Below are 14,903 nucleotides of genomic sequence, written 5' to 3' on the forward strand. Positions count from 1 at the left end.
TTAACCTGGTTTGATGCAGTCACTTGCAGTAGGATGCTCTCCAGCAGAGAGATGGACATTTAAACAGCTTTTCTCAACAATATGATGATGATATCATCATTTACTACTGGAAATTTCCATTATATCGTCTACCCCATGAGCCTCAGAGGAGACAGTCCCTTCCTCCCTTTACCCCCTTTTTTCCCCTGCTCCTCCTCTTCCTCACCCCCCACATAGCGCTTGCCCTCCCCAGCACCTTGACAACGCTAAGAATCAAGTGAGAAAGACAAAGAGAGAGAGAGAAAAGACAAGGAGAAAAAGTGGAAGAAAAATCAATATTTCAAAAAAATGTCTTTTCATCTGCTCCGTCTCCCTCTGTCTCTCTCTCACACAGGACGAGCTGCTCCCTTCTCCTTGTTCTCATCAAATTTGAAAAGCCTGGCTGAGAAAAATTCTGACTGATCCTGTAATGATTACACATTTCAGTCTCTCCCACCGGCTTCCCAGTGGCTGCAGGGCTCTGGTGTTCCTAATAAATGCTTCCCTCGTCTTTTTTCCCCCCTCTCTCCTCTGTCTCTTTCTCTTCACTCTTTTTTTTTTTTGGCCATGGCATTCCAGTCCGTCTGGGTCAGCAGAAGAAGAAGAAGTCCAGCATATTATCAGAAACATTTTGCTATATCATTTACACATGTATATAATTCACAGAGTACTGTATGTTTTTTCTTTAAGTATATATAAAACAACGACATCTACCTAAAAAGTTTAAGAGTTCTTGAAGTTACATTCAGTAGCTGAACTGAAGGGAAACAGAAACCAAATGAATGTCAACAGAATAAAACTTCCACACCAATAGAAACCTCATCATACATCGACAGTGCATTGAATTCTGCATGAAAGTTGAAAATCAAAGGCAAACTTATGTCCAAGAGTTGCAGATCACAAATAGATATATCTATAGTCATATATAAATGATTTTTCTTCTTACTGGTAATACAATAAATACAACATTAGTAAATGGCTACAATTGACTCTCCGACCATGCCTGACAGCATGTTATTAGTACAACGTTTAAATATAGAAGGATGTCACTAAAGTAGAGATCCATATAAATAGAAAGGTCTAAAGAGACTCTTAGTAAAACTTTGTTTGCTCGTGACCCTTTTTTTGACTTCAAATAGAGCTTTTATCCCCCGCCCCACCTCCCACTCTTGTCCCGCCGTCCCTCCCTGGCACTAGGAGCCGAGGGTCGTGTTCAAAGATGGATGGGAGAGTTTCCCTGCTGTTTCCGAAGCAGACACCTCCCACATTTCTAAATTGCGCCCTCCCTACCCCACCCAACACAATGTACAAAAGCAGTTTACTACACAGCACAGCCACCTCAAACCACAACACGACAATGACATGTTTGGTAGCGATGTCAGGGGCCAGGCCTCCGGCAGACATGACCTACTGCTGACCTTTCAGCTCTCACAGCGGACTTTCAGATCCATCCTTTCTCATCTCTTTTTGCACAGATGAATACAGGGATACTTATTTATTCATATGCTTTTTTTTTTTTTTTTTTTTTTTGGAATCCACAAAATGCAGACTACTTGACAAAACTAGCCGGTAAAGTAAAAACCACACTGCACACACTGCAGTTCATTAGGGGAAGACAGGCTTAGAAAGCTTTTTACTATCTGTGGACTACTCCATGTTTCCAGAACAATCGTGTAGTGACATGTCTGCTGGACCAGCTGCCTCCCACCCCTCACACACACACACACACACTCACTCACACGCACCCACATACACTAAACCGCAGCCTCCCCATCACCCCTGCCCCATCCAGCTGAGGATGGGGGTGAGGAGGTTGGGGTGAGGTTGTGGGAGACAATCAGAAGACAGGGGGGAAGTTGGCATCTCCTCACCTCACCTCCCTCTTCTAAATTGCAAAGACAAATAACATTTTCCCCAAGTTTTTCTTTTTTTTTTTAACATACTTACTATATTACACACATATACTATATAACACGTATATATATGTACATTAGTGTTTGCTTTTTTTTTTGGAAACCATAAACTTAAAAAAGTTTAGAAAAATAAAATGTTTTATGGTGACCTCTCTAATCGGTCTACTCCGCTCAGCAAGGCTTATTTTTCAGGGGTCAGCAGGCTCCCCCCCCCCCCCCCCCCCCCCCCACTACAGGCTCAATGGTTCAGGCCCTGGCCTCAGAGCAGGCCCAGAAACATCCTCCGTCCATCCTGTGGATCCCTGCCATTCTTGATAGAAGGGCTCCTTTACAAATCTGCTCTTTTTGTCTAAGGTGATGTTTTGATTTTTTTAGTGTCCTTCTGCGTCCGTGTTGGTTTTCTCTTTTTTTTTAGCTGATGTCCATCTGAACTCATCCCTCTAGTCTTGTCTTTTATTTACTAAAAAAAGAGAGAACAAGCAAGTCAGTGTAAACAAGTTCATCCAAAATGATGAAGGTGAATTTATACAGAAATGTAAAGATTATTTTCTTTTTTTACAGTAAAAAGTAAATACATTGGAAGGTTAGCATAAAGCACACACAGTTAAAATAATGAAATCAAACCAGCTGCACCATCATCACCAGTCAGATTGAACACATGGATGCATTTATGTAGCAGGAATCCAAATCATCAGATCACACTGTACATATCAAAAACAGTTACAATCACAGCAGCAGTGTAAACAGCTTTGATCACCACCTTCCACAGTCAGCATCAGCCTGAGACACAAGTTCACAGTCAGATCATGCTGACTCAGCGTGGTCCATCTGTTCTGTCATGACACGATGCAGTGCAATTGTATATTTATTTCAATACTGTGCGGGTGTGTGAAGAGGTGTACACTGTGTGACTGTAAATAAAGATGGATGTAGCCTCCAGGACGTCACCCGCAGGCCTTAAGGCTCAGAGTGAGCTCCTCCACCACCGCCATCTTGGCAGCACCTGACTCCGCCCATCTCCTGGCTAATCCAAAAATGGGCAAAGAGGTGGGGCACGCGTGGAGCTGAGACTTTAGTGATAGTCAACATATTTCATTAGCTTTCCTAAAATGCTTGATTATATGATTATTATAAATTATTATGGCTCTGCCTAATAAAATTCTCTTGGTTAAATTTAGGGTTTAAAAAGTCAGTCTCAGTTCCCTGAATTGCATCCACTTTTCCTTCACTTGTATCTTTTCCTTTAATCTCCCACTGCAGAAGTGAGGAGAGACAAAGGAAAAGACATGCTTACAGTGAAATAAGACGTCCTTTCCTCTCTCCCTTTCTGCTGACGATGGCACAGCTGGATCACAGCTGGATTACAGCTGTCAACAGCTCTTTAACGGTTTGGAGATTGAGTTGTTGCCCCTTAAAAAAACTGTTTCTCAAACATCTGCATGATTCTGTATTGATACTGTGTGTAAATGGATGTCACTGCCCAAACACTGGATGCACTTTTTCCAATGTATTCATTATCTGCCTCGGCATTTACTGATATTCTTTTTGTAAATGTATTATTTAATAACCCAGTTTATGATTTGAATGGCTCAGTGTGTAGAAATAATTTAGTGGCCCAAATGTTTTAGGGAAAGTGGAAATTATGTAAATGCAATCCAAATACGACACACAGCATCATCAGCCTCACTTGTTCCTGAATAGAAATTATGTAAAAAAAAAAAAAAAAAAAAAAAAAGTGTATTTCTGAAAGACATCACTGTCATCACTGAGATTCACGGAACTCACTGTCATGTTGATGAAACCAGTTGAAGACAACTTTAGCTTTGTGACATGGAGCATCTTCCTGCAGGAAGTAACCATTAGAAGACGGTGAACTGTGGCCATGAAGGGATGAACATGGTCAGCAACAATACTCAGATAGACTGAGATGTTCAGACCATGATCATTGGTGGTGAGTCAAGAAAACAATCCCCACACCGTTACACCACCACCACCAGCCTGGACTGTTCACATCCACCTCCAAGTTGTTCATTCTGAAGCTTTTCTGCTCACCACAGTTGTAAAGAGTAGTTATCTGAATGACTGTAGCCCTTCTGTCAGCCCCAGTCTGCCCATTTCCTCCACAGGTTTTTATGCACTGCACTGCTGCTGCATGATTGGCTGATTGGATAATTGTACAATAATTGTACAAAACACAATATCGAATGGTCTGTGTTTTCATTCAGTGACGTATGTGAATAAAGCTGGGTTTTTTCTTATGCGATATCGCTCTGATTGAATGTGATGACGGATTTCTTGTTTTTAAGTTCACAGTTTTAAACATTAGCATTAAGCAGTTTGATGGAAACAGATCTTGTGTCTACATAGTCCAGCACTGCCAGAAACAATTTGTTTTCCAGAGAAATTGTTGACACCAGATTTACTGCCAATGAGATTTTGTGGGGCCGTTAAGAAAATATTACAAAAAGGGAAGCTGTTAAACCCAGTGATTCTGATATTTTTAGACCATCTGCAAATGGATACAGCTGAGAACTGTCAGACTTCATATGTTTTATGGCTGTAACCAAAGAACATGTCTTGCTCCTTCATTTGTTCAATCAGTCTGTTATGTTTGGTGTCTTTTCAAACTTCAGAATCTTGACTGGAATTAAAGATACATTTTTGGGTGTTTTTACCAATTCTGCACAACATGGCACTGGTTTGGCACTGATCAGGCAGGTTGTGCAAGGCGTTAAAAACACTGGCATCAGCAGATCAACTAAAATTCAAATTCAGTCCAAAAGTTACAGGAACAGTCTTGAAAAATCACTTTCAGTCAAACCCTCTCTATGAGTGGGTTCCCATATTTTCTGCATTGAGGGCACAAACAGCAAACAAGTGCATCACAATCCAGCGACAGCAGGAAGAGAAAAGAGGAGGGGAGGAGGGGAGGAGCGAGGGAGGCTGGCTGTGTCCTGGGAGGCTCTCATCTCGACAGAACCTCTTTTAATACTGGGAGATGAGTTGTTGAGGTGAAGGAAGGAGGTCTGTGTGTGTGTGTGTGTGTGTGAGAGTGAGAGTGTTGAGAGGAAGTTGGATCTTCAGAGGCAAGAGCACAAAACTGACTTTAATTCCAGCATCACTTTGTAGTTGCTTGGTCCTGCCCCTCCGGAGAGAGACAGAGAGGGAGACAGGACGTGTGCAGCTGCACCGCCGAGTCGCCAGTCACAGGCAATAACGGCATCCTCTTGTCTTAATGGGCTTGCTCTCCCTCTCAGATGCATTTTTATACCAGGGCTACTGCAGAGATGGGGCCTCAGAGGGAAAAGCAGGGAAGGCTAGATGGAGGAAAGGAAGTAGAGAGCAGGGGCTGAGTGGAAAGGGCGGGGGGGTGGGGGGGGCTGGAGCTGAGGTATGAACCTAGACACCCCACATGATGTAGAGGAGAAACCAGCTGACAGCTGAGGAGACAAATGTATTAAAGGTCCCATATTGACACTTTTTTAGTGTTTTATTTGAAGTGTTGACATCCATCAGAAGATATATTTGTGGTTTTATGAACCAAAAACCATCTCAGTGTAGTTTTACATCTCCTCTCTCAGGCTTCTCTCTGGATGGTGGGTCCAGGTGGGCTGAGCTTAGGGCTGAGTTTCTGAATACAGGCTGTGTGCATTTCTCTGTGGACTGAGGCTTTGATACTTTCACAGTATTAATATAGAACGTAGAGCTGCTTTATAATCAAAAAAGACATGAACATCACACAATGTGGCACCTTGAATCACGTTGGGCAAATACCTTACCAACTACCCCATCACCACCACTGCACCCTCTCCTCAGACTCCACAAAAATCCCCATAGGCTTCCCCTCACTTCTCTGCCTGTACATGAGCTGAAGTGTGTGTGACATCTGAAACTACCTCATCTGCTCTAACTCCTCAAAGACAAAGAGCTTTAGAGGTGAGAGATGAGGCAAGGCTCATCAGTGGTGTCTCCAAAAGCCAGAGCCTGATCAGCTTGAGTCGCTTCATCGTGTGAGTGGGTGTGAGTGTTCTTGAAAAGAATAGACAAGTGTGAACCTGACAGATGTCTCTTTAAAGACGTATATTGAGATTTGAGGATAAACAGTTAATTATGATATATATATATATATATATATTTATGTCATCTTAGTAAAGACAATGAAACAAAATAAATAATGTTGCATTCTTTTCTACTGGGCAAACAGGAAGCTTCTTGTGTGCCCAGCACAAAAATGCAGCCTTGTACATATTCATCAGATACTGGCATGAGAGTACATCAGAGAAAATAAGAAAATCAAATACAGAGTAAAACTTAGCACAGAAAGATTTTCTTTAAAGATTTAGCAAATACTTATTAAATCATTTGATACATATACAAGAAAACAAGCAAAGAAATCACAAACAGCACATGTTGAAACTAGAGGAACACAGCATGTTTTTTTTTTTTTTCATATAAAACATTTATCTCTAAAAATCCCTTGACATTTAAACCCATAACTTTGAAACAAAAGGAGAGCACAAATTTTAAAAACTGTTAAAAAGCAAAAAAAAAAAAAAAGTCTGTAGTGAAAAGACATGAAAAACACTTTGGAGATGTGGTTCTCATATCTGAGCCTCAACTCTGTTTCTGCTTGGAACGTTGCTGTGATGAGTCCTGCTATGGATTTATGAAAAATCTGTGGACTTTAAATTAGCTCCCCTGTTGCTCCTTTGATAGTAGAAACCCACTCTGTTCATAAATCTGCTGGTGACTCAGGCTCTGTCACCAACAATCCCACAATCCCTCAGAGGCAAGTCTGAGGAGCTTTCTCTTACAACATTACAAGATACATATATATGGATGGATGAATATATATGTATATATATATATATATATATATATATATATATATATATAATACTGATGTTGTGATCAGTCAGTACCAGCATCAGTCATTCAAATGCATTACAATGACACATGAAGTGCGACCTCTAAGGGCTACATAAATTCTGATTCATATCCATCACATGCAAAGGTGGAAGCAGCGTTAAGTTGTTCTGGAGTCACCAAACCTTATAAGCAGGAGGCTGAGTTCTGGATTTAGAAACAGGAGACTGCTGCATTTCCAGTTTCTTACCAAGAGATTGCTAACCTTAACCAAAAAGTACCACAATCAAAAGTCCCCTAACCGTAACAAAGTAGTTGATTTTAAACCAAACCATGATCTTTCCTAACCCTAATCCTTACCTAGAACCTAAGCGAACAACCGCAATGCTGAAAACCGTGGTTTCTAGTGGTTTTGGAAGGTGCTGACAAAGTATTGCACCTGTTGGCTTGGAACAAAGTTGTTCCAAGGGGTTTGGGTTCATAGGCTGGTTAAAACACATTGCTGTGAAGAGGCAGTGATGGATTTGCCTGATTTGTTTTGCTAACCATTTCTCATCTTCACTATCGTGACTGGTATCTCTGAGGTTGGAATACCTTCATCATCATGGTTACAATAATAAACAAACAATAAACACATGGTTAATGTTATAGAAAGGTTGTGATCATGGTTAAAAGAAGCAACATTGAGTATTGTTTAGAAATGGAAAACAGTGGTCTCTAGTGTTAAAGTCAACCATCCATCCACTCCGTCCTCCCCCCTACATGTTGCTCTATCACAACATCTCCTGACTTCCTCCTTTGCTCCTGTTGTAATCACTATGACCATTAAAGGGCTTTGTCTCTTGAAAGTAACAATATGTCATTTTTGGGCATTTGTTGATGATGGTGATGCTACATGATGATTTCTGTTCACTTAAAGAGGATTGGTGAAGTACGGAAGTAATTTGAGATAATACTTAAATATATTATCTGTGATGGCTTTTTACTGATGTTTGGGAGGATGGAGGAAAACAAGAAGCTTGTTGTACTTCAGTGACATAAACCACTCACTCATATGAAACAGGCTGACAGTCCTTTAAACTTGTGCTCTCCATTTTCCCAACTGAAACAATCTCAAACAGACGAACTAAACGAAAAGAAATGAAAAAATAAAATGAGTTGCCTGAGAACTGGAAGACGTAGAGGTTATTTAGGAAAATTGCATTAGACAGTAGTACTGCTATGGTTTAACAAAACACACCCCACACAGTAAGTGACCACAGACACACAAAAAGACATCGAGTTCGATCAAAACAAAAAAGAAGTTAAAGCCTTTTCTTGTCATATAAAATGTTGCTGTTGTCTAACCCCTAACCACTGATATATAACTGTACAAAATGACATAACACGTTTTTCTCTTTTGATATACATTTTCTTCTTCTGTGTTATAAGAACCTAATGTCAATATCACTCTAAACAATAGACTAATAAATACTACGCTATTACACCCTTTTCTATGATACACAAATACAGGCAAATGACTTTCACAGCCTTAAGACAAACATGTAATTTAAAAATAGTAAAGTGCATGGAAGAGCGACAGATAAAAGAAAACACAAATACCAGATTGTTATTTACATTGACTGTTATGAAAAGCAGTTGGTATCCCATCACTGCTGAAAGTACATCGTGCTCTATGTGAGCGTGTTCTGTGAGTCGGTGTGCATTTCTGTACAAGCTTTTACTGTCAAATGAAGAATGAAACACATTTTTTTGTCAAGTACCGAACTGTTTTTAGAAACAGTGGTCGTACACTATCATCATTGTTCTTTTACAGCCCATAGCAAAGCTGAGGTGTTGGGCTCGTTAACTCCCCATTCAACTTCCCCATTCATTGACTTCCCCAATCGTCCCATACAAACACAAAGCTGAAATAATAATGGTCTAAAAGCGTAGACCAAGTGAGGACGTCTCAGGATAAAGCAGGACCTTCAGGTTTTTATTGCTATAGTAATGCATTTTCCAACACTTTCTGACTACCCTAACCTGCCTGTGTCACTCCCTTTGGTTCCTACTGAACATGTGAATCTCTACAAGTGACTCAAAAAAAAAGGCTTAGTAATCTCCTAAAACAGCTGACCAGTTAGCAAATGTTACCCAAACAGGAGGAATTAGTGCATTTATTGGGGACTACTTTCAGCGGCGTATTAATCCACATTAGGTGGTATTTCAGGAGGCAGTGTATGTGGGATTCAATAAACTCGTGTATGTGTGTCCGTGGTGATGAAGGAACACGCTGTCAACACTGTGGCTCACTGATGAGTTTTTAATAGTTTTTGGACAACAATGGAGCTCGGTGGCTCAGGGGACGAAGATATATCAGGCCTGTTAGTAGGATCAGTTCATTGTTGGTTCTTCTAATGGGATCTGTAACAATAAGAAAGATGGAAGGACTGTGGTAAACATGAAAGTACAATGTAGTGTGGAGTGTAATGCGTAGTAGCCTGACTAAATACTGAGGGGAAACTAAGAGTGGGAAGGTTGTGTAAGGTCACATTTTGTCTGTGTAAAGAAAAAAAGAAAAGACAAGGGGTTAGACGAGAAGGGGGAGATTTGTCGGACCCATATTTATTGTAACTATGGCCTCATCCTCACTGGAAACAGCAAGAGAGCGAGAGAAGAGGCAGTGTGCTGACAGACGCAACAGTGACAGCAACAGACCAACTAGTGTGAATGTGTGTGTGTGTGTGTGTCTTTTCAGTCTGGTATATCTTCAAATGAGATCAGTGCTTATTGACTGAACTCTCTTATCTCTAATCTGTAGGGTAAATTGCCTTGGTTGCTGCTCCTTTTCACACTCCCCTCTCTTCCTGTGATACTGACTCCCCTCTTTACGATCCCATCAGACACAGCAGGCACAGATGCTATTTACTGGTGGGAGAGTTTGTGTGTGTATGTCTGACTGGGAGTGTGGGACTGAGATTGGTGGATAACTGAGTGCTTGGGTGTATTAGGGAATGTTGCCCGTGTTGCTTGTTGCATGTCGAAGCCAGGCCATTAGTTTGTTGATGTATCGGGCGTGTGTCATCCTTTAAGTTAAAGATTCACTCCCAGTGTCCAATAACACACCCAGATCCTCTGATCTAAGCATCATATTTCCTCCTTTTACCTGACATCCAAGAAGAAGATCTGAGGCTGTTTTTGTGGGTGAAAGGGAGCATCACAAATTGTTGACTACCAGTTTGCTATATTTGTCCTCAGAGCGAAGCTACACTTGGGTTTCCTCTCTGGATCTATGCCTGTTTCCATTTCAGCCAATCTATATGGAAACAATGCTAACAATAACAATCAAAGAAAGGTTTTATATGTATATGAAATTAACTTAGGTATGAATTCAGAAGCCTGATGATGCTTACACAAAAAATCTGGACTGAGGTCACCGGTGGAAAGTAGCTGTGTCCCAATTCAGGGGCTGCATCTGCCCAAGGACACAATCTATGAAGGCGTCATGTTAGTAGCTGCGAAGGCTGAACCCAAAACAGACGTCTGGTCTATGGAGAATTTCGTATTGGCATCACCAACTCTTACGAAGCACTGCTCCTGTCACCTAGCAAGCTAACAGCTAAAACATGGAGCCAGAAATGTATTTATTTATGTCTTTAAATCATTTCTTGGAGGAGATGAAGATGCTTTAACACCGGCACTGGTGCGTAATATATCTCAGGAAGAGAGAAGACCATGGCTAAGTAAAATAAATTGGTTACGCCATGTGCATTTAGCCAACAATAATGCTAACATTAGCTTGTTAACAATGGTTAGTTATTGTATAGCTAATGACATTTAACTTTGACAAGATAATTAAATGTTTGAAATAACCAGGGGTGGAATGTAACTAAATACATTTACTTAAATACTGTCCTTCAGTAATTCATGTATTTGAATTTTATATATGTATATTTTATTTATGGGTTTGATTAAATTCCACTTCTTAAACAAAATAATCTATTTAAAATCCTCTTGGATCAACTGTAAAATTGACTGTCACAAAGCTGAGAACAGGCTGTTTTTCTGAGCTCATGAAGAGTTGACTCTTTAGAGATGTGTGGTTCTAACAGGACAACGATGCTACAAAAATATGATGTTCTTGTAGAATGTAATGCTTTGCTGTAGGTTAAACTACCTAACATGATAGAAAGTAGTTAAAATGAACTGAACCTAAAAAAATCTACAGTGGTAAAACGCAATACACACATTAATGCAGCTTTAATATTCATCCTAAACCACCACATATAATAGTAAAACACTTACAGGGACCATTGTATTGAGTACTTTTCATAGTTTGAGAACATTCTGCTGATAAAAATTACATACTTTTATTACTATGTACTATGTATGTATGTTCACAGTATGATATCAGTAAATGATCTGAATACGCTACTGAAAATACCCCTAGTCTTACTTCTAAAAAATCTTTTTGTCATTAATTAGTTAAAAACATTAAATAGATAGATAGAATGGGTATGTTAAAATTAACCATAGCATTCCTGGGCCTGATTCTTGGCTAAGGAGGGAGGTGCTGGCAGGGTTGCTGGACCATCTCAGTCAGGAATGGAGACATGGATTGGGGGGGGGGGGGGGGGGGGGCAGAATTGAGACCCTGATGTTTCCCTTCTTGCTGGCAAGTGGGGCATCATACAGGGTGATCTCCAAAGTGCCTGGAATACCTTGTTTCATTGTCCACCTCTCAAATACCCTGGAGGACCTGGAGGCAGTATCCCATGGAATCTCCAAACACACTCTGGAGACCACCCAAGATGACAGGACACACCAGGGTCTTTATTGTTGCAGCTCATCCAGGTCCAGCAGCACCACCAGGGACTCCCTGCTCAGCTGAACAAAAGTACACATAAACACTTGATATACACTTTGAATTTATGACTATTTAAGGACCTGCAGACACCCTGTTGTTTGATGTTGTAAATAGTTGTAACGATCATTGCAAAGCAAATAAATCTAACACATACTTTATTTTAATATTTCAACTCATTCATTTTTTTCTCTCAACTAATCTCTCGTGTAAGAGAGAAGACCCTGTCCATTCTCTCCCTGCTCTCCTCTTATCTGCCCCTCTCTGCAACCTCATATCTTCTTTTATCAGCTGAGGAAGCTCATGCTCTGTCCTCCTCCTCCTCCTGGTCATTCACTGCTGCTCTTGGCCCTGGTGTGTCCCCCAGGATGGAGATAATTAGGACGGGGGTTTGGGGGGTGGAATGCGTCTGTCCCAACACCTCATCCATGAGGACAGACCATGGCCAAGTTGCAATGGTGGGTTTCCCTCTCACTCCCTCTCCTGACCCTGAACACTGCGATCTGAAAGCAGAGAAAATCACTTACAGCATGTTGTCAACAACAACATCAGCAAAACAAACACAAGTGCTTTTATTAACTTGCATGATTAAAACAAATATAATTTCAGTTTAAAATACACAACAAAGAAATAATAATATATGGGGTCAGTAGGATGAAGTCTAATATACAAGATGGTCAATCAGAGATAAGAGAAATGAGCTATTGTTGCCTCTCATCCAAGGTACACTGGCTGAATTTATGGTCCCAGTGACCAGATCGTCATTCTCTAGCTGCTCCTTGCTTCCTAAAACAAATGAAATGTACAATAAAGTTTGTTTCACACCACAAAACAAACGCAGCTGAATTAGTCAGGTCAAAGTCAGGTTAGATGTGTAATCAGTTCCAATGTTTGTATTAGATTTTGAAAGTTATTTTCAACTGTCTGAAAACTAAGCAGGGTCCACTTTCTGTCGGAATCTGTTCACCTCGATCTGTTCATGTACGTCATATGAACTGTAAATTATCTATAAAATTGCCACAATCTTTGTAAGACATAAGTCAACCTGCAGCTGCAGTAAGTGCAGCGGCTCCAAGTAGCTAGCTAGCTAACAAGGCTAACGTAATATAATTTAACACATAACTTAGCTTTATTACTTTCACGAAAATTTGAGGTTGTAAGGCCCCTTGGTTTTTAACATTTCTATCGTTACCTACTCGACTTAGTTGAAAAACAATACTTACATTTAAAAGTGTTCCCCATGGCTATTTGGGGAGTCAACCATATTTCCTTTTTGAAAAGCGGTTCATCACTGGCGGATAGGTTGGGCTGTGAACGATCCTTTATGTCCCGGGAAAAAGATGGACGCATTTCTTGGCTGCACTTGATGGAGCCTTTGAAATGGGATGGCCTAGTCGCACCACTGTGACGCAATCAGTCAAATGCAGCTTTTGAAGGTTGCAGCCCCTGAATTTGTGACACAGCTGGTATTTTGTATCTTATCTCATAACATCTGCTATCACAGCTTCCATGTCCACTGAAAATGACATCTATGGGACAGATATGTCTTTCACTACTTTCATGAGCAGCAGGATGTCAGGCTGAAGAAGGTGAAATACAATTAAATTCAGTATGATCATCAGTTTACAGTAAAATGGAGAGTGAATATTGAATTGACATTCATCTAGTGGACACAAACACAAACATGTCAGCCGTAACAATTCAAGCCTGTGGTAAGTGGTGGCTGTATCCTTCACTATGTTTTGATATCTGCCTCCCAATGGCCAAAATGTGATTAATGCACCTTTAACAAAAAAGTTGTGTTTTCAATATAAAAAGAAAATTCAAGAAGATCACACTCTTACATCTGTTCATTATTAAGTCAAAGATATTTGTCAGTATTCCAACATATACATATGTAGCAAATAATGGGATTATTGCTCATTATGTGCAGGATGTGAGGACATGAAACAGTGAGAAGCCCTGTGTGAAAATCCTGTGTGTTCTCCTTTAAAGCCATTCAGCAGTAATGGGATACCTCATGCCTCTGGCACTGTGCCAGCGATCAATGGGCTCTAACACACTGCTGCCCATTTTGCAATGGCTGCCATAGCTCTTGCTCCACACCCTGCTATACATCACTTCCTCCTGCATTCAGATTCAGTAATATATCATGCTCTTCCTCTCACTTTCTGAGTTTCTTAATGCATCACTTCCTGGGAGCCATTTTTTTTTTTTTTTACAGTTTCACCTCCTTAGAGCTGAACAGCTCTGAGTCCCATTAAGACAGAGTCTGAAACTCAGCTCCAGTTATTGGCTCACTTACAATAGAGCCAGTTCTGTCACGGGGTGGAATGGCTGTATCATTTACTTAATAAATCCAATCTGAAATTTGTTGCCCAAACTGGAATTGCTGAGCATTAGTGCTCTTAATGTATATGGGGTAAATGACTAATTGAAACAATAAATGTAGGGAAATTAGATGGAATTAAAACTAGCGCAAAAGGCCACCACTCCAAAGGAGCTGAGTTGCAGAGCAATAAAAGGGAGAAATAGTGGGAAGAAGAAGACTAAAAGTTTCCATCATCAACTCTTTCCCCACTTTATCCACCTTGTCTTTTTTTCCACTACAGACATTTCAATGCAAATACATTCAAGTCAACACAGAGTAACAAAATGTTCTTTTCCAAAATAAGTACATTACATCAATAAATGACTATGTGTACACTCTTGTAGAAAGGGAAGCAACTTGAGAATTCTTGCATTTCAGGGTCACATTTGCCACCTGGAAACATTTTGTTTTTAGTTTTCCATAGAGAGGGTAAAGATGGTTATTTAGTGATTTCATTTGTTGCTGTTTTTTTTTTTTTTGTCTGTTTTGCGGGGAAGGAAAGGGGACGTGTGTCTCTCTCTTTTCTAGTAGGGAGTGAAGCGACTGCACCCTCCTCTGTAAAGGCTAGCCTGCAACATCAAAGATGAAAAAGCTCCAATCAGTATTCAATGTAGAACTTTTATTTGTAATATGAATATTAAAATGAACTTCTCTCTTTCCTACAAAGAAACTTTCCTTCCTTATTCCTCTTGACTCTGGTTGATTTGAGAGTGATTTGTGCACAAGGCAGTGAGGACATCAGTGGAGGGAACGAATGTGATTCTTTGTGTGTGTGTGAATCCCTTTATGCCTTTAAATAAGATTCATTACTATACTATAAATTAGCAGTACTTCAAGATATTTCTGCAGTAGTTTCAGCTTCACTGTGATAATATTTGGATGACACATT

The 14,903-nt window shown here is 40.2% G+C and overlaps 1 protein-coding gene across 6 annotated transcripts in view; it reads right to left on the minus strand.

Moving 5' to 3' along the window:
* Nucleotides 1-1,509: 1,509 nt before the first annotated feature.
* rbfox3a (RNA binding fox-1 homolog 3a) overlaps nucleotides 1,510-14,903 on the minus strand; it is a 563,670-nt gene continuing 550,276 nt past the window's right edge. For 4 of the 6 annotated variants that reach the window (XM_071463609.1, XM_071463608.1, XM_071463612.1 and 1 more), the window contains one exon: nucleotides 5,984-14,583. In XM_071463609.1, coding sequence (XP_071319710.1) covers nucleotides 14,539-14,583 — 45 coding nt within the window. In that variant the 3' untranslated portion in view covers nucleotides 5,984-14,538. Of the gene's footprint in view, nucleotides 2,392-5,983; nucleotides 14,584-14,903 lie in introns of those variants that run through there. The other 2 variants (XM_071463611.1, XM_071463610.1) reach the window with 1 other exon arrangement.

The sequence above is a fragment of the Trachinotus anak genome, unplaced genomic scaffold, assembly GCF_046630095.1.
Source record: "Trachinotus anak isolate AG129_WGS33_773 ecotype Australia unplaced genomic scaffold, CSIRO_AGI_Tana_v1 ptg000025l, whole genome shotgun sequence".
In the NCBI taxonomy this organism is placed as follows: Eukaryota; Metazoa; Chordata; class Actinopteri; order Carangiformes; family Carangidae; genus Trachinotus; species Trachinotus anak.